This window comes from Trichomycterus rosablanca, chromosome 5 (genome assembly GCF_030014385.1).
Source record: "Trichomycterus rosablanca isolate fTriRos1 chromosome 5, fTriRos1.hap1, whole genome shotgun sequence".
Lineage (NCBI taxonomy): Eukaryota > Metazoa > Chordata > Actinopteri > Siluriformes > Trichomycteridae > Trichomycterus > Trichomycterus rosablanca.
The window spans coordinates 1818760-1843843 of NC_085992.1; the positions used below are offsets into that span (position 1 = coordinate 1818760).

Below are 25084 nucleotides of genomic sequence, written 5' to 3' on the forward strand. Positions count from 1 at the left end.
GTGTGCCTTTTGGACCTTAAAACATTTTGAAAATGAAACACAGTTTTAATTTGTTTTTGATGTTTTATTATAAAAAGGACGTGTTATACTTTTTCCAACTAATATTGGCAGACATCCCAAGTTGCAGAAACTCATTTCAGGGAGATACCCCTGGACCTCGACCCCGACCCCCCAAGCCCCCCCCCAAAAAAGAAAATAATAAAAAGCTAAAAAACCTCTTGCACACACCAAAGGATATATGGGTGATAACAGAACTTTTAGGAGCTGCCCAGCTAACAGGGAACGTTCCCACAACTTTCACTAACGTTACGTGAAAGTTCTCCTAATGTTATGAGCAAACGTTCTCACAATAACGTTAATAGAACGTTCTATAAACGTTACGTGACATTGATAAATATCCTGTTCAATGTGTAATGTTATATGAACGTTCTTTTAACGTTTTTTTATGTATGTGTGTGATATTCTTTAGACGCATATTAGGAAAAATTATATATATATATATAGTCAACTGATTTACATTGATTTAAAGAGGTCATAAGATGCACCACTGTAAGACTGAATTCATTGCTTTCTACTAAACAGTTTTGCTTTATATAATATTTTATTTAATAATATATTTAAGATAAACCATAATTTTTCATGATTTTATAAAAAACTGCATTAAAAACTGCAGGACAAATATTACATTACATATCATTCAGTTAAAAGACTTTATAGACTTTATTATGTCTATTCTGCACAAAGCTCTCTTCTTTACACAGCACGTCAGTCTCGGCAGAGACAAGTGCCATCATATGGCAGCCTTGTTGATTTGGGTTGAGAAAAACGTGTCTCGCACTGATGTGGAATGCTCGTGGAAGAGGGCGAAGACATCGAAAACAGACGAAATTGCAGCCAAGCGGGTGTCTGAGATGACACCATCCACAACACGAGGTTAGTAATTAATTTGCAAGTGATGTTGCCTGGTTTATTTGCTTAACGCTAGGTGGATTAAAGCAGTGTTTTCCCTAACTCGGTCCTAGAGGACCCCTTGCCCTTCACATTTTAGTTTTTACCCTGCTCCCAACACGCCTGATCCAACTAATCAGCTGATTAACAAACCCCTTTCGGAGACGAAGCTGGTGTGGTAGAGCAAGAAACTACTAAAATGTGCAGGGGTCCTCCAAGACCACTGGGTTAAAGCCATTATGAGGATGAGTAGTATTTATTAAACAATGCTAACACAGTCACATTGTTCTGTGGTACTACTGAAGAATAATTAATTTAAGCTTTATGTTCATATTGAAATTTTAGTTGGCCAGACAGTGATCTATTCTGAATCCTTAAAATATTGTTAATCTGATATACTGCATGAAGAGTGTAGTGTACACTGTGAGTTTAAAAGACTGTTGATAGTATTACTTATTTTATTTCAGCTGGAATCAAAAGACCTGTCACACAGGAGGACAAAGAATGGGCACTGGCATCTTTGTCAAAACTTGGGCGTTTCACTGGAATGGGCTGGATTTTGAGTCCTGAACCGCCTCAGGTACGACTTCTGTCTCTTGCACTTTGATTTGCCCACCATGTTTCCAGAAACATCACATATGCTATGTTAAGTCATTAACAATTTGGTTATTATGCAATTTAGTACAATGTCAAAAAGAAATCATTTCAACTAGAGATGTAGTTGTACTGTAAACAGTTGTACTGCGTAGTAAAAATGGCTACACAGTTTAAACCCATGACAGATTTGAACTTAAACCTTTTTGACTTGCAAGGAAATTAGCATTTGTTATATAAATGTCTGACACAATGTGCTTAACTTTAAATTCAGACACTACCCATCAAGACATTTGATGGGTTAGTGACCAGCCCAGGTTATGCCCAAGCTGAAGACAAGGCTCTTTATTTGCTGTCATCGCTTGCTGTCACAGATGATGAGAAGCAGCAGATCGAGGCAGCAACAGTTGGGCAAGCAAAGAACCCTTTATGGTAAGAAAGTGCATTAATAAAAACTGCTGTGGCCCTGGGAACTTAATGCACTGCAACATACAATGTATGCAGATAGACAAAACACAAATTAAGAATATATCAATTTGACAACCTATGCACTTCATTTAGAAAACATGCTGCAAATTCATATGTTGTGAGGTGTTGTCTGAATTTGCTGCAGATTTTCTAAATGCTTTGTATGGGCTGTCGGGTAGATGTTTTCTTGATTTGCTTGCATTTTTTGGTCTACAGTATTTGCATGTTTTCTCAAGTCATAATGCATTGAGCTCTTAGCATCACTGTACAAAATAAAATACAAGCTGAAATAATACAAAACTAGTAATTGCAACTTGCCTTTTTTTTTTTTTTTTTAAATAACAGGTCGGCATTTCGCAAGAAACGTATCACGGCAAGCAACTTTGGTGTGGTCTTGGCAGCAGTCAAGCGGAAGTCTTACCCCCCTTCCTTATTCAAAACCCTGCTTGGCCATTACAATGTCCAAGACGGATCTAAAGTAAGAAGTGGATAAGTGATTAAACTTATCAGTGTATCTAAGATTAAGTGACATTTTTTGTGTTTTTATTAAAGGCATGTGATTGGGGAATCCTTCATGAGCCAAGGGCAAAGCAGCAGTACACAGAGCGCACTGGTGTCGATATCCAGGAGAGGGGACTGTTCCTGTCTGATAGCGGCCTGCTTGGTGGATCTCCAGACGGGACAGTATCTGGTGATTGCATTATTGAGGTGAAATGTCCATGGTCGGCCAGAACCAAGACTATTCTGCAGGCAGCAGAGAGTAAGGACTTTTTTCTTGAGTTGGAGGAGGTGACTGGTTCTCTAACACTAAAACCAACTCACCACTATTGGCATCAGATCCAGGGCAACCTACACCTGACTAGAGCTAACTGTTGTCATCTACTTGTATGGACTCCTCTTGACCTTGTGATTCTGCCAGTGCTCATAGACCCAACATGGGTGGTTAACATTGACACCCTGGAAACATTTTATAAAAACTGTTTCCTACCACACATTCTGTCACAGACTTAATTAATTTGCATTTGTAATTTATTGGATGAATTGATTAATTAAATTAATTTATAATTAATAATATTTATATAATTCATATGTTTATATATATATATGTGTTATTATAATACTTAATAAATAGACTTCAGCACTTCAAATAAATAATACTTAATAGAGAGGAGAAACATTTTTATCTGGTTTTACTTTTTTTAATAAAAGTTGCAAAACAAACTTGCCTGAATTATTCAAAACTAACATTAAAAAGACCAGAAAGACACAATTAGTTAATTTATTGAATTTCACGGAGAATGGGTGTTTGCAAATTAGTAAGACACACACATACTTTCAGTATCTTGATGTTTTTTCTAAATTGATATGGGATATGGTCCAAAATGCTAAACGACTTCAGCCTCTGAATGGACCGCTCCACATGTATCCTTGCACTGGAGATGAGTCTGTTATTGTTGACTTCCTCCTGTGTAAACTGTCCATTGACAAGGAAAGATGGGATGTTAAGAAGGACTCCCTCTGGCAAAATATCCCGAATTGTGAAGCCCTTGTCTGCCATAACCATATCACCTGGTTGTAGATGTTGGAGAAGTCCACAGTCCGCTGTTATTGCTTTGTCTGAGGCACTCCCACCGTACAGGTCACTGGCATAGGTAATCACTCCATTGGGAGACACACCAATGGGCTTGTTAAGTCTGACGTCACACGTGACGTTCGGACCATTTCCGGGTCCAAACGCAAACAACTATGATAAGATAAGATAAGGCTGAACCTCTGAACCTTTTTATATATATTGTAAAAGCAATATTGCACTAATTGTAATTTTCTATGTTTATTGTCATAAATATTTCCTGTTTGGTTAAATAATACTTATTTGAAGTGGAGACTTGGTATTTTAACTATTGATAATTTTTCCTGGTAATCAATGTATGCTGTTATTCATTAGTCCTCTTTGGTTAGCCCTTAAGAGGGCAGAATTGTATTGGCTCTATATACGGAAAATATATATAAAATATACGGAAAGAAAGAGGACGCGGAGCAATAGATTTTTTACCGTAGTTTTGTTTGTTATACGCCAATTGCGAACATATTGAGTTTTTATTTTGTTTTTATAAGAAACTTGGATTAATGGATAAGCCAATTTAAGAAGAAAGTTAAAATAAATAATGTTTGTGGAAAACTTATGGAACTCTGTGTCGCTGTCATTGGAAATTGGGTTTACAAACACGAGTCATAAACTTCTAGTCCTTCTCAATAGCGATCTGGACGAGAAAAGGTCTTTTATATATATATATATATATATATATATAGACATAGACAAGATGTGCAGTACACTAGTTCATGTCATTATTTAATTTCATGTCAACTCATCAAGAGGTAAGCGGTCATATTTTTAATTCATTACATGAAAACTGACATTTCTGACTCTTTGGTTTTACTTTTAATCAGTATAGCTTATAGCTTATAAAAATAAAAAATCCAGGATATCACATGTAAATTATATGAACATATTACATGTAAATTAAAAACAGCTCGAAACACGTGTAATGAATATACAATTTGACAGTTTACATTAAATTATGAACAAAAATATTACTTCATGATATCTAATTGCAAGAAAAGCGGTAGAAAGACAGTTGGGTGGTTTTTTTCCGACTCGGACACAGCACTGTGGTATATTGAAAATACGAGGGGTCTCAGCCAGAGCGGTAGAGAGAACAGAGTGGCGACACTCCCATAGGGAACCGTTGGAAAGGGGGCGGGACATATTTTCTGTGCAGCTTCCGGGTTGTGGAGCTCTGTATAGTTCCAAACAACCCATAGAGCCCCATTCATTTCCACTACTTATCAAGCATTTTTAGCTGTATGTTGCTTTGTTTTAAAAAAATAATGAATTTGATGTCATTAATATACGTAATACTGTTATTATTTAGCATTTGCTCAGCACTAAATGTTACATGTTTATCTTAATTAATAGGTATAACTGAATTTAGCTTAGTCAGCTAAGCTAAATTATTGACACTAGAGTCTTTTCACCTAAAATTGATTAATTAAAAGTTGATTAATCAAGAGTCTTGTTACAGAAATGATAATAAAACATCAGAGCCATAATAAATCATTATACTTTTACTTTCATTCTTAAGTACATTTGAAGGTAAATTTAGTTTAGTACTTTAGTGGAGGTAAAGAGTATTTTTACTTTTACTACTACTTTTACTGGAGTAATATGTTACCTTGGATATCTCTACTTCAACTCAACTACATGGTTTGTGTACCTTGTCCACCACTTACATTAGACAAAATGAACTAGTGCATATTAATTATGAATTAATTCATGTATTACATGTAGGAATAAATTATTACTTACTCATGAAATAAGACATGAATTAATGCTATTTCATGTACCTGCACTATAATGTTAAAGGTATTGGTACGGTAGTGTGTTTATGAATCTGTTCATTCAGTGCAGGTAAACCTTATGAATCCAGCCACATGGCTTAGTGTTTAACCAAAATGATTATTATTATGAATCCTCAGGAAAGTGAAGGGAGATTAGTTTATGTAAAAAACAAAACATAAAAAACTGTCTAATCTCTGTACTGTATATTGTCTCTACTACTTAATGATATCGCATTATGTAATGTATGCTAATATAATGTACTGTGTGTTAACAAGAACGACCTATTAAGTCATTATAAACATCAATCTTCCACTTCATATACCAAATTGATATTAAAGCAGATGCAGTAAATGTAAACGCAGTTGAAAATACCCAGAAATTGTACAAATGTTTATTATTTACTGTTTAATATTTCACTCACTGCTGCCTGTCCCATATGAGAACATGACAGCGCCGGGTTTGTTTGGAACTATTGGAGGGTTACATGAACCACGTGACCGCGTAGCGGCGAGATCAAGGAGTGTCGCAACTCTCTCTATCTACGGCTCTGGTCTCAGCCAGAGCGGTAGAGAGAACAGAGTGGCGACACTCCCATAGGGAACCGTTGGAAAGGGGGCGGGACATATTTTCTGTGCAGCTTCCGGGTTGTGGAGCTCTGTATAGTTCCAAACAACCCATAGAGCCCCATTCATTTCCACTACTTATCAAACATTTTTAGCTGTATGTTGCTTTGTTTTAAAAAAATTATGAATTTAATGTCATTAATATACTTAATACTGTTATTGTTTAGCATTTTCTCAGCACTAAATGTTACATGTTTATCTTAATTAATAGGTATAACCGAATTTAGCTTAGCCAGTTAGCTAGCTATCGAGGTTGTTTCACTGCTGAGTTTCAGTCAAATCACTCTTAGTTGTTGACGTAGGGTAAAGTTACATTTTAAATTGTTCTGGTTATCAACTGGTTTATGTTTACACTTAATGTTAGCTGCACTACTGCCGTTTTAGTGCATGGTTGTGTTAAAATGAATGAAAATTGATTTGGGTAACCTGACATTAGCTGGCTAGCTTGCTGGTTTTAGACAACCTCTTAGGAAAAACGAGTGAGGACACAGTGAGAGAAGCTGCTCCATGTGTATTTTCACAAGTATGTTAAATGAAAATTGTACTCTTCACCTCAAAAGAATATACTTTAAGTGCTCTTAAGTGTACTTCCTTTTCACAAGGGATATTTTTGTATTAACAGTATTAATGATTGACGATGGAACAATATTAGATTAATGATAGAAAACAATTAATAAAACAATTAATAAAAATATTAGAACATTATCATAAAGGCTCAAAAATAAAACACACATGAAACCAAAGGGATGAAGAAGCTGACATAACAATGTTTGTTTGTTTATTAGGATTTTTAACATTTTTTTTTTTCAGATCTCCAAACAGAAAGGACCCGGACCGCCCCACCTGGGGATCGAACCCAGGACCTTTTTGCTGTGAGGCGACAGTGCTACCACTTAGCCACCGTGCCACCCGGCATAACAACGACTAGGCTGGCATGACTTATGAGGTTATATGAGTGTTGATGAGGCTGTTGGAGCAACCAGGCTTCCAGTTCCTCCACAGCTTGAAACTGCAGCTGCAGGTTCACAACTAATGTTTATGGCATTGATCAAGGTACTTGACAGTGATGTAATTGTCATAGTTGTTGGTGCTGAAGAATATTTGGTCTTCTTTGCCCTTCGGCTCTGACTCTTACTTCCAAGATGCCCATCATCAATTTGCTTTTCCCTCCTTGCAGCTCTGATACACCTAGACTCTATTCGTAACCTCAGCCTGATGTACCTGGTGATAATTTTTTTTTTTAGATCATGGCATAAGGGAAGCTTGCTTTCCAGGAGCATGGCCTCTCTTTCCAGCAATGTCACTGCATCATGGAGCTCCATGATGGAAACACTTGTTCTCACCCGGAACAGCTGCTCAGCTCTACAGATGAGATCAAATGCTTCATCTGATGGCTGGTAAAGAGCACCCCTCTTGAACTCTTTCAGTCGTAGTAAAATGCTGCATTCTCCATCAGGACTCTCATTGTTGCCTGTAATTGCAGCTTTGCATTTCTCACAAACTGTAGAGTTAGTGATTACCTTCTTAACAATGTAGCCTGCAAGATGGTATAAAACACATGTGTCTGTTTTTGTTAGTTCAGGTGCTGCTCTTGAATCCAGTAGCTCCTCCACCCTCAGACCAGGACTACAGAAGCTGTCAGTTGTCTCCAGGAAGTCTGCTAAATGGTCACTTTCATCCTCCTGGTAGCTTCCAGTTTTCACTGTTGACAGAAACTGTCCAACTGTAATTGCTCGCAGTGCATAACTAAACTCCACTGGAGTTGGGACAGGATTCCTCTGTCTAATACAGCTGAAGGTGTTTTCCAGGCAGTCTTGTGTGAATCTGCTTGTCAACACAAACTTGTGTCCCTGGCTCAGCATGTCTTGCTGGATTTCCAGTATTGTTGATGTAGCCATCACAACTCCGGTTTGTACTGGTTTCCAGGTTCCCTTACAACCGATCTTCAGACCACGAAATAGATGGATCATGTCCTGTAGGAAGCTAATGGCTTTTTGATACTCATCTGGTTTGAATTGGCTCAAGGCTGTGATGACATGGCGTGAGGACATAAGATCAAACCAGTGGTCAACTTGCTCTAGAAACCAAGATGTTGTGAGATAAAATTTGGGCCGTTGTTCCTCTTCCACCAGGTACTTGAGGCCAGCACTTGTTGCCTTGCTGAAGACATGCATCGCAGAGCTCACCTTCATTTTTTCGAAGTGGCTGGGTTGAAGTGTTTTTCTGGAAAGATTTGGAACAATTTTTAAAGGCATCCCCTCTTGAAATATTACCAGATCTTGTAATGGACCAATGGAAACCTCATTAGATGAAAGTTTTTCCTTTCCAACCACATCTGGTGGAATGATAAACGTCTGTCCACGGACCAGAGCACTTTTCAGGTTCTTTACCAGATGTGGAACATCTGGCATGAAGTAAAGCCTCCTTTGCGACTGGACTGGATGTGGGACCGATGTTTGATTGTGGTGAACTCCAAAGGACTTCCACATTGCTCGGTTAGGGCTGCCCATGTCTGTTGTGACATTCACCACATGAAGCCCTATAGAGGCTGCCATTTCTGTTATGGTAAGGATGATTGGCCGGTATACTGCCCCATCAGTGGAATTACCACTGTAGTGGTATGCCACTATCTGTTTCCATCGTGTGGTGATTCCTGCCAACATAAAAACACAGGCATGTGTTGCAGCTCCTGTGTGATTGGGTAGCGTCACATCCCCATACACCTTGCCTGTCCCCATATGCAGCTCCACACTCGGAGTGATGGCCATCTCGTCCAAAGTAAGCACACACTCCCTCTCAAACTTTGTGAGGCCATCAGCTTTCAGTTTTAGCATCTCAAATACCTCCCCTAATACTCCTGGCTCCAGCTTAATGTGCTGCATCCTTCTTTGTATGGTTCTTATGTCCGGTAGTGGAATTTGCATTTCCTGGAGCATTTTGTAGCCAGTGGTACCTGCAGTGAAGCGGATTTTTATTGCTTTTTTTACAGTTTCATTTCCCCACCGCATCCCTCTTTTGTTCTTTAGTCCAATTGCTGTAATTTGATCTTTTGTTAAAAATGCTGCAAATTTCTTCTGAATCATAATGTTTTTCTGCCTCAGTGCTGCATTTATTTTTTTCTGCTGTTTCAGTGCGCTCTCTGCTCTTCTTCTCATTGCTCTTTCAGTTTTCAGTTCCTCTTTCAGATCTTGCTGACTGAATTCTGGCTGATTGGCTCCTGGTTCACTGCCTGGATGCTCACTGCCTGGATGCTCACTGCCTAGATGCTCACTCACTGGATGCTGACTGCCTAGATGCTCACTCACTGGATGCTCACTCACTGGATGCTGACTGCCTAGATGCTCACTCACTGGATGCTGACTGCCTAGATGCTCACTCACTGGATGCTCACTCACTGGATGCTGACTGCCTAGATGCTCACTCACTGGATGCTGACTGCCTAGATGCTCACTCACTGGATGCATTTGATGTACTGGAATATCCATCTCATTCACCTCACATTTGCCACAATCTGCACCCTCTCTTTCCTCAAATTCTCCCTCAATTTCTTTAAAAACAATAATGTGCTGATTAACAACATGGCAGGAATGTAGGCTAGACATGAACTGATGTGAAACGAGGAATATTATTAGAAACCCAAATCAGAAAAGGTTAGGATGGTATGGTGAATGTAAATGAAGAAATGAATTATTTGTAAAAGTACTTTTAGTTGGATTTAATTTCATTGCAGACAGTATGCATATGGAATATTTCATGTACAATGGTACAACCCAAATGCCTCCACTCCCACAGGTTTTTAACAGTGTTCTTACACATTTGCTGATAAAGTGATTATCTTCCCCCTATCTTTGCTTCCAAAAAACTTTCCTGGATGCATGCCTTTGTACATGCCTTTAGCGAATGAAATAAATGGAATAAAGCTGTAAAAGATAAAATATCCTTTGTTCATACTGTTTGCAATTCAATACAACTACATACATTTCTAAATCACTGCTTTATTTATTTGCATTTTCCATACCATCCCAACTTTTTCAGATTTAGAGTAGTATATATTACTGAGAGTTCACATGTACAATATCATACCACATGTATTTGTAGCATAGTAGTTGTGGTCACTGGTCACTGCAGTAACTGTTAGCAGTTCTTCTGGAAGTCTCAGTGAAGGGGCCTTCCTCCTCTTAGGCCTAGAGCGATGTACAAATACGGTGGGAATGGCATCAGCCCTCAACTTCATTTGGCCTTTTTTTGTGGAAATGAATTGATCCTCCTCAAAATGTGCCTGCAGAAAGGCTTGCAAGTTCAGCTTCCACACATGCTTTAGACATACCCCATAATGGTCAGTTGGATTTCTAATGTGCTCTTTGTTTAAAAACAAATCACTTTGAAATGTTTACCACAGATAATTTTCTATTTCACTTTACATATAACTTACTTGACATAGTTTTCTGTTATTGTAGTTTTGTGTGATTGTCATGTTGCTTCTGCTGACCATTGCTAACCATTTTTTTCTTCTGTCTCTTTCCTTTGGAAAGCCATACATCTGCATTCCTTTCTCTGACCGATTGGTGCATCCAAATGCTGCACAGCCAACCATGGTACGACAGTGAATCTACAAAATGTTACATGTAGTCATTTTTTTTATTTGCACACATACATTTTTGCTCATACTTCACCATTTTGTCTTGTCTTGTTGTTTCCTCTTACATTGAGGAATTCTTAAATAAATCCCTATATTTGAAACCTAAATTTGTCATTCTCTCTTCTCATGCTATGATCTCATCAACCAGGCAAAACATTGCCGTTTGTTGAGATTGTCATGATACATGCTTATGTTGTACTGTATGTCAGTGTCTTAAAATATAAAGGCTGTGTGGTTGAGCAAGGGTTAACTATTTTCTCACTGAACAGATTTTACATTAGACCTAAGTTACATGGAGAAATCCTGCTTTGTGAACACATATCTCAGAAAATACTGAGGAAAAAATAGTGTCAGATTAATTAATGCCACTAGAGTCTTTTCACCTAAAATGAGTTGATTAATCAAGAGTCTTGTTACAGAAATGATAATAAAACATTAGGACCACAATAAATCATGCTACTTTTACTTTCATACTTAAGTACATTTGAAGGTAAATGCTTTAGTACTTTTACACAAGTGGAGGTAAAGAGTATTTTACTTTCACTACTACTTTTACTGGAGTAATATTTTACCTTCGATATCTCTACTTGAACTCAACTACATGGTTTGTGTACCTTGTCCACCACTTACATTAGACAAAATGAACTTGTGCATATTCATAATGAATTCATTAATGTATTACATGTAGGAATCAATTATTAATCACTCATGAAATAAGAGATGAATTAATGCTATTTCCTGTACCTGCACTATAATGTTAAAGGTTACGGTAGTGTGTTTATCAATCTGTTCATTCAGTGCAGGTAAACCTTATGAATCCAGCCACATGGCTTAGTGTTTAACCAAAATTATTATTATTATGAATCCTCAGGAGAGTGAAGGGAGATTAGTTTATGCAAAAAAAAAAACCCAAAAACTTTAATCTCTGTACTGTATATTGTCTCTAATACTTAATGATATCGCATTATGTAATGTATGCTAATATAATGTACTGTGTGCTAACAAGAACGACCTATTACCAAGTCATTATAAACATCAATCTTCCACTTTATATACCTTCCACTTTATATTGACATTAAAGCAGATGCAGTAAATGTAAAGACAGGTGAAAATACCCAGAAACTGTACAATATTTTATTATTTACCGTTTAATATGTCAGTTACTGCTGCCTGTCCCATATGATAACATGACAGCGCCGGGTTTGTTTGGAACTATTGGAGGGTTACATGAACCACGTGACCGCGTAGCGGCGAGATCAAGGAGTGTCGCAACTCTCTCTATCTACGGCTCTGGTCTCAGCCAACTTGGACCCGGATGTGACGTTTCATAAGGTCGACACGTCACGACTTAACAAGCGGATTAAAGCCTTTAGGGTGGTCCTTCCTTTATAATGGCTGTACAAATGACTTTGTGTGTCCAGCCTCTCTGTGTTTGAAACAGCAACCTCTGTGCAGTCAAGCACTATCCTACAGTTTGGAAAAGGTCGGAAGCAGTCTGGCAGTGATGTCTGATTTTTGGCTGTGGAGGGGATGTTGTTCTGAAGTAGACCAACATACAAAATGTCATACAGTGCACTAAGGATAGTGGGAAAGATGTTAGTTACTGTGGCTGTGCTACAATTAAACCTTGTTGCAAGGTCTACATGGCCACAATTCAATTTAAGCTTCATTAAGGTAAGGAGTAATTGATCAATTAGGGGCATAATTTGTACAGTCCAATCAGAATGATATTGTAGCTCAAATCTAGAAAGGAGTGCTTCCAAAAAAAGGACAGTGGCAGCATCAGGCAATCCAGTGTAATATTGGACCTTGTCAGGATGTGAGGAAATCTGACTGAAAGAAAATGTTTGCTTCTGTTTCTCCAATTGTTTTTTCAATTTCTCATTCTCTTCTCTCAGCATGTCATTCTCGACCTCAAGCATCACAAGACTTTTTGAAGTACTACGGGCCTGTACAGTTGCAATGTTATCTGTGGGTACTATATCTGTACTTTCTTCATTCTCAGCACTGGTAGGGACCACTTGCTTCTTCCGCTTAGGGGGAATGCTGGGGTGATCGGGAAGTTGGAAAATTTTTTCCTCGTTCCATGCAAATCGCGATGGTCCAGCAGCTTTGCCAAAGGGGAAATGCCAACTGCACACCCTGGAGTTGCAGTTTGGGGTGAAGTGTTCACGCCTGTAAAAAAAAAAAAAATGTATATATATATATTAAACACGATAAGATAAAAATTAGACAAGATGTGCAGTACACTAGTGCAGGTAATCAGAATATCATTAAAAGTTCATGTAATCAATTCATTCCAAGAGGCAAGCGGTCATATTTTGTATTCATTACATGAAAACTGACATTTCTAACTCTTTGGTTTTAATGAGTATAGCATTACTATATGAAATTAAACAAAAAAAGCTTGAAACACGTGTAATTACGGTTAAAACACTAACATAGTCACTGGCCCTTTGCATGAGAGGCACAGCAGCTGGGTGGGTGCTAACGTTAGCTAGCTACACTAGCTAACATTCACGCCTAAGCTGTCTAACGCTATATTTGCTTTAACTGGGCAGTAACATAAACAACAGAAACACGAAAATGTGTTATATAGCAAGAAGCACATTATAAAATATAAATATGTCGAGGGTATCCGCAAAGGGGCAGTTTGGCTTTTGCCGTGGGGGCTAACGTTAGCGAGGTAAGCTAGCTAGTGCTAGGTATTTAGAGACCACGGACGAAAGGTTTATTATATATTTATTCATAAGAGATGTAACTTACCTTATCATCTGCAGCCATTTTCTTTTCTCTTTCTCATCGCAAGGAAAGCGGTAGAAAGACAGTTTAGTAGTTTTTTTTGACTCGGACCTGTTGAAGCAACACGGGACACAGCACTGTGGCATAGTGAAAATACGAGAGACTCAGACAACTTGGACCCGGATGTGACGTTTCATAAGGTTGAAACGTCACGACTTAACAAGCCCATACGGACGGTCGGACACCTCGTTCTGCACATGCGCACATCCGCACTGGACTTGAGACCCGTTATTTTAACCCACCGTCTCTGCCTCCACAGTCCTAACAGAACTTTAAGCGAAATATAAATGTCGTGTTTTCAGTTCTTTTACTCTGAAACACGAGTCTAACAAACTACGTGCTTGTGTACTTCTGTAAAGATGAAATTCCTGCCACACGTGTTATTGAGTCAGAGCTCATTGAAGGTCAAAAGAATCTAACAAGATCTCATCCACGGCTAAACTGTTGTCGCCAACTTACAGTGAGAAATGAAAACACGACGTTCATCAAGCGGCGCCCTGCTAAACTTAAACACTTTATAATAATAATAAACATGATAAACTATATTATCTCTGAAATCTTATTAAAAATAAGTGCTCATTGTAGAAAGTCAAAATCAACCCAGGGATCAGCATGAAATGTTTTCAAATGAGTAACTTGGGACGTTAGCTAAACGCTAACATTAGCCTTCTCACCGTGCATTTTAAATACTTAGTAATGCTAGTTAAGACTGGTGCAACTGCTTAGTTTATAGTGCTGTTATTGTGCTGAACTGCACTATAATAAACTTATGACTTTTAATGATTTTAGGTTTACAGTTAATATTACATAGAAATGAACATAGAGAAGTTTGTAAATGATTTTAAAATCTCTTACGAGACAATTCACCTTTGATGACATATCTATACACACATCTGTACACATGAATTAAATGTGGACGTTAACCTGCATGTTACACTTAAAATACTGGAGGTCCAAATTTTTCTTTCAAATAATAGGTTATATGTGTGCTTTAAACCACCTAAGCCCACCAACAAACCAGGTAAAACCCTGCATCTGTGCCATCGTGTTTAGTTATTGTAGCATTCTGTTAACTACAGATTTAAAATATGAAATTAAAAACAGGTTTTTTTATTCCAGGAAAATGGCCACATGTGAAGGAGGGCTGCTGAGGTAGAGAGAGTCTCAGTGTATTTGCCTTCATTCACATCAGCACAAAAGGATGGGTCGCCCATATTCAAGTTTATTATAGTGGCAACAAGTTTGACATTTAGTACACTGCTCCATAACCAGATTCACAGAACGTCAATGTTTTTGTAGCCCATATCCTAAATCAATTGAATTAAGTGCTAGTTGACTTTTTTATAAAAATATATTGTGTTGAAAATATATTTGTGTAAAAATAAATTGTGGAACAACTCGCTTTTTTCAGTTCTGGTGCTGACAACATCTATTCATTCATCCACCTTTGTGCCCACTCGCCCACCTCTGTATGCTTAAAGCCCCGACTGTTATCACAGTTTGTTGGGTGTGTTCAACTTACCTTCTTTGCAAAATAGATGTACTGCAGCATAAAATAAAGAAGTTAAAGCAAGAGAACATCTGTCTGAGGCTGTGCATTAGTGCAGGTAAGTCATGTTTTTCAGCAATAAATATTTTGTGCACCATAAAAATTAATGCTGAGATCACAAAAGTTTATATATCTCTTGCAATATACTGACCACCGAAACAACAGAATCTCTTTAAAAATAACATTATCTTTGAAAATAACGATACTCTGTCCCTTTAACTCCTGCTTAGGCTCAATCAATGTTGTGACCATAAAAGTATATATATATTTTTTTAAAGATCTTTTTTCAGTTGCTGCTACTATTAAAAAAACATTCATAGAGTTTAATACCATATTGCAGCCAAGAGAGTTGTACCAAGAGACTGTAAGAAAAGTGCTCTTCCCAAGTAAAGATTTAATCTGACCAGTCAAACCAGCTGCTGACTCACAATCAGAGCCATAACAGGTACGTTTATAGTTCCTCACATTAGAATGTTTAAGCAATATGGCACAACTGAGAGTGGTGATACATTCTTAATAATATGGGTGAGCAAGAACAACATCTGGTTATATGGACTGTACTCTGCTAGATGTGAACATTTAAATGGAACAGTACTTGGGCTGCGAATGATGACGTTTCTCAAGTCCATAAGATTGAGGAAGCAACCAATAGCTGATCTGTTGCTGCACAGTTTGTGTTAGTCGTCCTGTAGTCCTTCATCAGTGCAAAAACAGATTTTTATTCATAACTTCAATAGCATTTAAAGTATTCAGCATATTAATAACTTCAATAGCTTTTAAAATATGCATCAAATTGCTCCAAAACAAGTTGTATTTTATCAAGTGTAACCCACATTACATACTACAACTCTTATACTGACACTTTTACCCTTTATTACATAATAAAAAACAGATTTTTTTATAACTTCAATAGCATCTAAAGTATTCAGCATATTAATAACTTCAATAGCTTTTAAAATATTGATCAAATTGCTCCAAAACAAGTGTAAATCAAGTGTAACTTTTACCCTTTATTACATAATAAAAAACAGATTTTTATTGTTATAAAGGGTAAAAGTGTCAGTATAAGAGTTGTAGTATGTAATGTGGGTTACACTTGATAAAATACAACTTGTTGGAGCAATATGCTGAATACTTTAAAAGCTATTGAAGTTATTAATAAAAATCTCAATAAAATATGTCAACAAATTGTTTTGGGGGTATTTTGTTTGTGGGCTCTTCAGTGGCAACTTGGGTAACTTGTAGTGGGGATTAAACCGACAACCAGAACAGCACCTTCTGAGCTAACAAAGCCACACCAGTGTTGCCAACTCCTCAGTAAGGAAAGTAGCTATTGGCTGTCCTAAAAGTCGCTAGAAGTCGCTAAATGACGTCATCACCTAATTTGCATAAGAGTAAGCACATGTCGAGCACATTGCCTCCGTGATTTTTCATACCCTGTTGGATGAGATCCCAGTGAGAAAACTATAGATCACACAGATCTTACCTATAGCTACAAAAAACACGGAATAAGGAACAAATAATTAGAACAGAACTGACAAGGGAAAAGCAACAAAATTTGTTTTACGTAAACAAACAGCTAAGTACAAGATAACGTAATAAATGCTCAACATATTCACTCAGTAATTCACTTTATTAGACACGTACCTTTACTGTACCAGCTGAACTGCTAAGAAAGCACAAAACGGAAAAATAACAGAATAAATGACCATCAAAAAGTCATAATAGAACTGTAAAACAATTCACAGTTTTACTATGAAATTTCACAGTACATTTTTTCCTGGGGATATATGTTCATAATTCCGTAAGAAGAATTCATGAGAGGGAAAATTGATGATGAACAACAACAACAACAACAACAATAAAACAACAACAACAACAACAACAATAATAATAATATCTGTGTAAAATGCCCTCTGACTAGCGATCTGTTCTGGGTGTTTCATGCCTTTTGCCCAGTGAACTGTACCCACCGCGACCCTAAACTGGATAAATCGGTGGTAAAACAGACAATAAATGACGATTATTATTATTATTATTATTATTATTAATACTATTATTACTATTAATAATTTGATTGCATGTAAATCTGTCCTGTTTCTGTCTAATTTTAAGAAATTGTTCTATATTTGTTGTTCTCTCTCATAATTTAGCTAATTTTTAATGAACTGTCTTATGCTGCTCTCTTTGTTTTTATCTTAATTATTCTTGATGTTGATGTACTATTTTGATTTTGTACTATGATTTGTATGGTGTATGTACGTATTTGTTTTGATTATTTGTCTTATGTAAAGCGTCTTTGAGTATCTTGAAAAGCGCTATATAAATAAAATGTATTATTATTATTATTATTATTATTATTATCATTAATACTATTATTATTATTATTATTATTATCATTATTATTATTAATACTATTATTACTATTATTATTATCATTAATACTATTATTATTATTATTATCATTATTATTATTAATACTATTATTATTATTATCATCATCATCATTATTATTATTAATAGTATTATTATTATTATTATTATTATTATTATTATTATCACTATTATTATTATTATTAATATTATTATTAGTAGTATTATTATTATCATTATTATTATTATTATTATTAATAATACTATTATTCATTTTATATTATCAAAAACAACAACAATAATAAAATAATAAAAGAAAGCCAGCATTTAATGTATTGCGTTTTTCTGCGCAGCAGTGACGCACTTGAACGCATAAGCTTTCGTCCCCGTCATGCTGATTGGACGAGAGCTGTATTTTTGCGGGAGATTTTGCTCGTGTGTTGTGCTGCTCTGTATCTGCGCTGTTTACTCGTTTCAACTATTTAAAGTTTATTTTATTATTTTTAACATCACAAAACAGGATGAATAATGAAACAGAAACTGGTTCATCTGTGCAGTGTAACGGGTGAGTGCACACACACACACACACACACACACAGTGGTAGAACTGTAATAGCTCTGATGTGTGTTTATATTAACAGTGTTCCGTACAGATCAAATTCAACATCATTTTCTCATTAATTATATTAAATACAGCAGAATAAATTATTAATTAATTTAATGTGACTGTAAACGAGACCCTGTTGCTGATTAATTTATATTTAATTGATGATTAAGGTTAAATGTTTGGTCTCTTGTGAACTTTAAATGCAACGTACAGAACACAAGTGAGATCACAGTATTCCGTACAGTTTATATTTACATTGTAAGCATTTAACAAAAGCACCTTATAGTTGTGGCAGTATACAATCTAAGCAATTGAGGGTTAAGGGCCTTGCTCAAGGGCCCAACAGTGGCAACTTGGCGGTGATGGGGCTTGAACCGGCAACCTTCTGATTGCTAGTCCAGTACCTTAACCACTAAGCTACCACTGACCCTTTATTATGTGAATAACAGCAAACCTGTTATTGTTTATTTTAACTAACAGCACAAACCCACCTTCTGTTATTTATTTTAATTATTGCGTTATCCTGGACATGGTCACAGTGCGTCCGGTGCCACCCTAAACACTAGTGTCCGTTATTGACTGAATGGAACACGCATTCAGTTCCATTTCCCTGGCATTAACTAATCTTTATTATTATTACTGTTATTATCATAATATATACCCATTTTTGTTCATATGCTTACTGTTACCATTGCCATTATGTATATAGATATAATTCCATATATGTAAATAGCAATAACAATGACAATAAGATTGAATCCATCTGTCCGTCCGTTCCCTTCATTCACGTTCTGCATCTTCAAGGAACTCCGGTCGTTTTTGCTGATGCTGGTTCTACAGTTGTTTATGGATCATAACCAGGGTTCCTCTCTCCACCCCTGTACAGGACCCACAGCCCCGGTGAGGCCATGAAGAGGCAGGACTACCTGGAGTGGTCTGAGTATTTCATGGCCGTCGCCTTCCTGTCTGCACAGAGGAGCAAAGATCCGAGCTCACAGGTATGAACGAGGAGGTGGAGACGCCCTCCGGATGAGTCCGACATTTATGGGTCCTCAAAACCCCAAGTTTTACTTTTATATTTACATCAGCGTTTGGCTGAGCGACTTACAGAAGTGCTGTTTTTCTGCTGTCTAAAAGTATGTGGACACTTGACCATGAGTCTGTTGGACGTCCCATTCCAAAACCATGTGCACTGGTATTAACGTTATATGGGCATTGACTACATCACACTACACAGCTTTAAAAGCTTTTCATCTTTTAAAAAGGGCTGTTGTAGCTTAGTGGTTACGGTACTTGACTAGTAATCAGAAGGTTGCCAGTTCAAGCCCCACCATTGCCAGGCTGCCACTGTTGGGCCCTTAAGCAAGGCCCTTAACCCTCAATTGCTTAGACAGTATACTGCCACGGTACTGTAAGTCGCTTTGAATAAAAGCATCCGCTAAATGCCGAAAATGTGAACGTAAATGAAAAGGCTCGCCACAGGATTTTGTATGGTGTCTGTGGGGATGTGTGCCCACATCAGGCAGTGATGTTGCATGAGAAAATCTTCTGTACAGGCTGCTAGAGTTGTGCCACACCAGACTGGTCAAACTGTCCTTATGGACCTCGCTTTGTGCACTGGGGCAGTCGTGCTGGATCAGGAAAGCAATACATGTTGCTGAAACCATGCAAATCAATAGTAAGCAGAAGTGTCCACATACTTTTGGCCATATAGTGTATCTGTCTGTATTGTGTTGAGAACTGAACTCATCCATGTCGAAGCATGAAGGTTTAATGGTGACCTGACCCTAGAAATTACTTAATTTCGGGCTGAATGTCTGAAAGGAATATTAAAAGCCTTTATTCGTGGCTGGTTGATCCATTTTGATCTTCAGTTTTGATGTTTTTGTGCAGGTGGGAGCGTGTATCGTGAACCAGGAGAACAAGATCGTAGGAATCGGTTATAACGGGATGCCGAACGGCTGCGATGACGATCTTTTGCCCTGGGCCCGATCTGCCAGTGACCGCCTGGACACCAAATATCCGTACGGTGAGTCTGACACTAATGCGGTATAAACAAACATTTTACTATTCCACATCTGGTTAGTCTTATCACGTTGTTGGGGTTGGATGACCTGAAGATCTTCTTCACTGTCTGTTTCCCAGATATTTAGGGACAAAAAGGCTTTTCATTTGGTCAAAAGAAATCGCTGTTGGTCGATACAGCTTCAGTCGATGTTCGGGTTCATCCCAGAGCGGTGGTGAATTGAGTGGGGCTGAGGTCACTGGAGCTTTTCTTCAAGTCAAGTCAAGTCAACTTTATTTATATAGCGCTTTTTACAATAGACATCGTCTCAAAGCAACTTTACAAAATCCAGGACCAACAGACCAAAAACCCCTGTTGTAAAACAGGATTTACACAAATCATACAAACAGAATTAAATGAACTAAAAGTTATAACTGGTAATAAATAAATAAATAAATAATAATAATAGAGTTGTTATTCGGTCTAGTCTTCAATAAAGTCTGTAGTGAGTTCGTCATTCTTGGTGCAGTTACTCCAGACCCGTCACATCCGGCAGGAGCAGCGTCGTTGGCACGGCAGTCTCGACTTCAATCCTTAACCTCGGCGGGTAAACAGGTTTCCATCAGAATGCCCTCGGGGTAAAACAACAGAGAATGTAGTTAATAATGTACAATGCTAGTTGACAAACAGTTTTACAGAGAGTTTTAGACTCCGGCAGCCCTAATTATTACAGCAGGACTAAACGTGAGAGCGAGCAGGTAACAAGGTCATGAAGGCTTTCACAGGACATCAGCGCCCACCTCCCCCACCGCCATCAAACCTGAGTGATCGGACAAGAGAGGCAGAACGACAGCAACCCGACATCCCTGATCACCACAAGTTTCTGTCACCAAGAACCCCCAAGCTCTGCTCCTCTGTCTGAAGTAATCAAAAAACCTGAGAAAATAAATCTGTTTTCAATCTAGACTTAAACACTTTATGTCTTTAAAGAGCACGGCCATGCAGGAATAGTTAAGGGCCTTCCCTAAACTGTTGCTGCAAAGTTAGCAGCATATCATTTTCTTGAAATACTTGATTTATTACCTGTTAGCAATTGTCCCAATACTTTTGCCCTTTGCTTACAGTGTGCCACGCCGAGATGAACGCCATCATGAACAAGAACTCGGCGGATGTGAAAGGCTGCACCGTCTACGTGGCGCTGTTTCCCTGTAACGAGTGCGCCAAGCTCATCATCCAGGCTGGTGAGGAAACGCGCACTCGGCTCTCAGGGTTCTGATCATGTGTTCATGCTGGTGACTGGTGCACAAACACGGTTTCCGGGAAAAGTTGGGACGTTTGTGTGGGCTGATTTTAAGAGGTAAAAGGAGGATCCACCGTAGATGAGTCCCAGCCAGACTGTCATCAGTGAGAGGTGCATCGGCGCATTCATGTCCTGGGTGACTTGCATGTGTGTGAAGGTACCATTGCTACAGAGGTGTGTTCTGGGGTTTTAGAGAGACCTCCGTGATTATGTCAGTAAGCTGATAGAACACGGATGTCACCGTCCACAGTCAAGCGAGCTTTACCTCAGCTTGGGGTTCACAGCCTGTTTTAGTCTGGATTCTTTGCTCATACACTAGTGGTGGCAAATGTATGTGGACGCCCGACAGTGAGCTTGTTGAATGTAATATGGAGTCGCCTCCCCCCCCCCGTCCCCCAGATACGATCTGCAAGAGTTTGGATTGTGCATGTTGGAATTTGTGCCTGATCGGTCAATGAATATTTCAGTTTGGCGATGCCAGGCCTCCCTCTCCACAGTGCTTGACCGGTCTGCCTGCAGTCCAGATCTGTCTAGTATTAAAAATGTACGGCACATCACGAAGAGGAGAATCGGACGCCGGCGAGCATTAAAAAGTCTCATTAATAGGAACGCTGATGGAACACGGCGGGAACACGCCCCCGTCCTGACTTTTTTGGAGCGTGTCGCAGGCATTAAACTCAACTACGATAAAGTTGATCAGTGAAAACATTGGAAATCTTCTTTTCCTACTTTTGTCTGTTAAATGAAGATTCAAGAAAATTAATAAATCACAGATTTATTAACAAACAACTTGTTTTACTAAACGTCCCAACTTTTCTGGAAACGGGGTTTCTAATTGTAGCTAAATTGACAAATAAAATATGTGAGTGTTAACAGATCCTACTAAGGCTTTTTTAAAGGGATTTACAACAAGATTGTAGTCGGGTGTCCACATACTTTTGGACGCTACATGTTCAGCACAATGAGAGAAGTTCGTACTTGCACCACAAGGGGGAGACAAAGTCTCAGTCATGAGACCAGAATCAACCAGAATCTGTTCGGTCTAAAATATCACAGAAATAGAAAGTGGTTCCTTGTTAAGTTCTCTGTGCCCATATAAATAAGGCTGGTTTGACTGAACCAATTAAGAAGTACATGGAATCGTGGCCTCCTGTCAAGGTTGGGGGGAAAAAACCCAAAACCTGTTGCCTCAAGATGTAAGGAAATGTATCCGTCTGGTCAGACGTCCTCCAGGCTTATAAAAAATAAGAAGCTTCTGGAACACGGGTATCAGTGTCCAGAGTCAAGCGAGCTTTACTTCGGCGTGGGGTTCAAAATTGACGCCTTTATTTAATTTCCATAAACGTTTTAGATGCCTCTCCCCGTCCTCTTACTGCAGCCTAAGCCTAATTTTAAGAGTTTGGAGTGTGTATGTTGGAATTTGTGCCTGTTTGGTCATGTAATAGAACATCATAGTGATACGGGTCAACTATTTTTTGACTGAATGGGCGGATATAGTCACAGTAAGAACTGTTATTGCTGCAAATTACAGAGAGGTGTTGATTTTAATACCCTTGGCTTTAGAATTGCATATCCAACAAGCTGATGTTCAGGCGTCCACATACTTTTGAACGTGATTAAAGGCGTATCTCTGTACCTCTGACACCAGGATTGCTCTCGTATCTCCTGCAGGTATAAAAGACGTGGTTTATTTATCTGATAAGTATCACGACAGTCCAGAGATGGAGGCCTCCAGAAGGCTGCTGGATTTGGCTCGTGTGTCCTACAGGTGAGTCTCCTGTATAATCTCTCGTCTGGTCCATGTCAAAGTCCCTCAGGTCTGCTGGTTCCAGTTTTCGACTGGTGTGGGCTGGTAGTAAACTCCTCACCACTCCTAACATGTGACTCTGACGGGCTGATTATAGGAACAGACATGAAGCAGATAACGAGGAGAAATGTGACGTCATGATTTATTATTTTTATTATTTGCTTTGTGTGTGTGTGTTATTTTTCAGGCAGTTTCAGCCAAAGAGAAACAAGATCGTTATTGATTTTAACTCCATCGATCCCGCGGCGCAGCGCTGATGTGATGGACGCTGCAAACCTGCTGTAGGTTCAATACAGAGCATGTCTTTAAAATACATCACACACACCACTGTATTGCTGTATTGGGGTCAGAGCGCAGGGTCAGCCATCGTACGGCACCTCTGGAGCAGACAGGGTTAAGGGCCTTGCATAGCAGAGCCTGGATTTGAACCGCCAATCTTCCGGTTGATGGCCCAAAGCTCTACCCACTAAGCTACCACTGTCCCTAAAAAATTTGCCAGGCGTTTCTAGCCCAGCAATCGTTCCGTGCATATTAGAGAGATCATAATAAATGCATAATAAAGTTTTCCTGTCAGGGTTCGAATCTGTACACAGAATGCATCTGTACACAGAGCTGGACACAAACTGACCGTCTTGTGAATACTGATTTTGTGGGAATTGGCCACGACTAATCTATGGTAAATTTTAAAGGGGTTTTAATAAATATAGAGTGATGTTGCAGCATATAAGATATTGGCCGGCTGTTACTGCTGTAATTGTGGCCTCTGCTGGCTGGTTGAGGTACTGCACTGAGATGCTGAATAATGGAGAGCAGTGCCTGACTGTATGTGATACTATGTTAACCCACATTGTACAGGTGAAAGGAAGTGGTAGACAAACGGTCATGTGTCGGAGGGGGCGTGTTTGGTACGACCCTCCTCGCTCAGGGTCCACAGCAGTAGAGGAGACACAAGTGGGGAAATGGATATGACTAGGTTGGAAGAAATGTAGAAATAGAAGAGAAAAACATTTTACTTAATGTTTCTTAATGTATCTTTTTCAGTTCAACACTTCGACCCTGACCTTTAACCTTTTCTGTTTATTGTTTTGGGGTTTAATCCTCACAGGTTGCTGCTTGTGTTCTTAGGTTCTGCTGTATTGGGGGTCTGTTCTTCTGAGAGAATCATTTACTTCTACATGGACTTTTTTCTTCATTTGTTAACATTTTTCTTTGCGCTCTGTCGACCTTCTCGACGAGCTAGCACTTTCCTCCTCGGGGGCCTATGAAACCGCGTTACTCATACAAACGCCCCAGCACATCCAGAGGAGCAGGAGTCGCCATTTCTGTATCATCTTGTAGTCTGAGCTCCTGGCCAGTCTGGTAGCACCAGTGAGGCTCTGCCCGGTGGTGGATTAGCGTTTCGGACTGCTGCGCCACCTGAGCGCCCCCTACCTGTAGTTGACAGACTGCCTAATGCGTTTCAGGGAGCAGATTTGTGAAGCCTTTAAGGTGGCCAGCGATCAAACGGTTTTACATTTTAATGTTGTTTTCATGTTTTCTGAAGCTGCTGATTATTGATTTTGCCAACATGTATATAAAATCACTTATATAAAATAAAATTTATGCATCAAACTGTGTGAAGGTGTTTTATTGTACTGCTCCACATGGCTTCACAAAATCCACAAAATTTAGATATACAGAGGAACCTCTGTTTAACGTTTTAAAAGACGGGAGCACTGGAGGTGCTAAAATATAAGAAAACACAGCACGAAGGTTCACAAAAGTGCTAAACATGCACATATCAACAGATCAACAGTAAATTATAAAACGGATAGTTCCGGTCCTAAAATCTGATTGGCTGAGCCGCGTTCGAAGCCGTTGTAAAATCCCCGATATACGCAACCTATGACCACCTCACATCATTCCATATTAATACGCCACTGAAAAGAAAAAGTACAAACTTGGTGGAACACTATTTTAAGTCATGTAC

At 38.6% G+C, this 25084-nt stretch overlaps 2 protein-coding genes across 4 annotated transcripts; both read left to right on the forward strand.

Moving 5' to 3' along the window:
- Positions 1-779: 779 nt before the first annotated feature.
- Positions 780-3231, forward strand: LOC134314206 (uncharacterized). Of its 2 annotated transcripts, none has more exons than XM_062994753.1 (5): positions 780-933; positions 1416-1528; positions 1817-1974; positions 2356-2488; positions 2563-3231. In XM_062994753.1, the coding sequence occupies exons 1-5, from the start codon at positions 795-797 to the stop codon at positions 3019-3021; spliced, it is 1002 nt and encodes a 333-aa protein (XP_062850823.1). In that variant the 5' UTR covers positions 780-794; the 3' UTR covers positions 3022-3231. The 2 variants fall into 2 exon arrangements, with proteins under 2 accessions (XP_062850823.1, XP_062850824.1); XM_062994754.1 differs by having other exon boundaries at positions 1917-1974.
- A 14596-nt stretch (positions 3232-17827) lies between these two features.
- LOC134314787 (deoxycytidylate deaminase-like) lies at positions 17828-24726 on the forward strand. 2 transcript variants are annotated; one of them, XM_062995500.1, is made up of 7 exons: positions 17828-17961; positions 18890-19001; positions 19897-20032; positions 21133-21249; positions 22980-23076; positions 23303-23396; positions 24221-24726. In XM_062995500.1, the coding sequence occupies exons 1-6, from the start codon at positions 17918-17920 to the stop codon at positions 23370-23372; spliced, it is 576 nt and encodes a 191-aa protein (XP_062851570.1). In that variant the 5' UTR covers positions 17828-17917; the 3' UTR covers positions 23373-23396; positions 24221-24726. The 2 variants fall into 2 exon arrangements, with proteins under 2 accessions (XP_062851570.1, XP_062851571.1); XM_062995501.1 differs by having other exon boundaries at positions 24241-24726.
- Positions 24727-25084: the final 358 nt, after the last annotated feature.

Coding starts and splice junctions, on each gene's coding strand:
- LOC134314206 (XM_062994753.1), top strand. CDS start 795: ATGGCAGCCTTGTTGATTTGGGTTGAGAAAAACGTGTCTCGCACTGAT. Junction 1,975..2,355: donor CAAGCAAAGAACCCTTTATG/GTAAGAAAGTGC, acceptor TTTAAATAACAG/GTCGGCATTTCGCAAGAAAC. Junction 2,489..2,562: donor ATGTCCAAGACGGATCTAAA/GTAAGAAGTGGA, acceptor TTTTTATTAAAG/GCATGTGATTGGGGAATCCT.
- LOC134314787 (XM_062995500.1), top strand. CDS start 17,918: ATGAATAATGAAACAGAAACTGGTTCATCTGTGCAGTGTAACGG. Junction 17,962..18,889: donor TCATCTGTGCAGTGTAACGG/GTGAGTGCACAC, acceptor ACCCCTGTACAG/GACCCACAGCCCCGGTGAGG. Junction 21,250..22,979: donor CAAGCTCATCATCCAGGCTG/GTGAGGAAACGC, acceptor TATCTCCTGCAG/GTATAAAAGACGTGGTTTAT.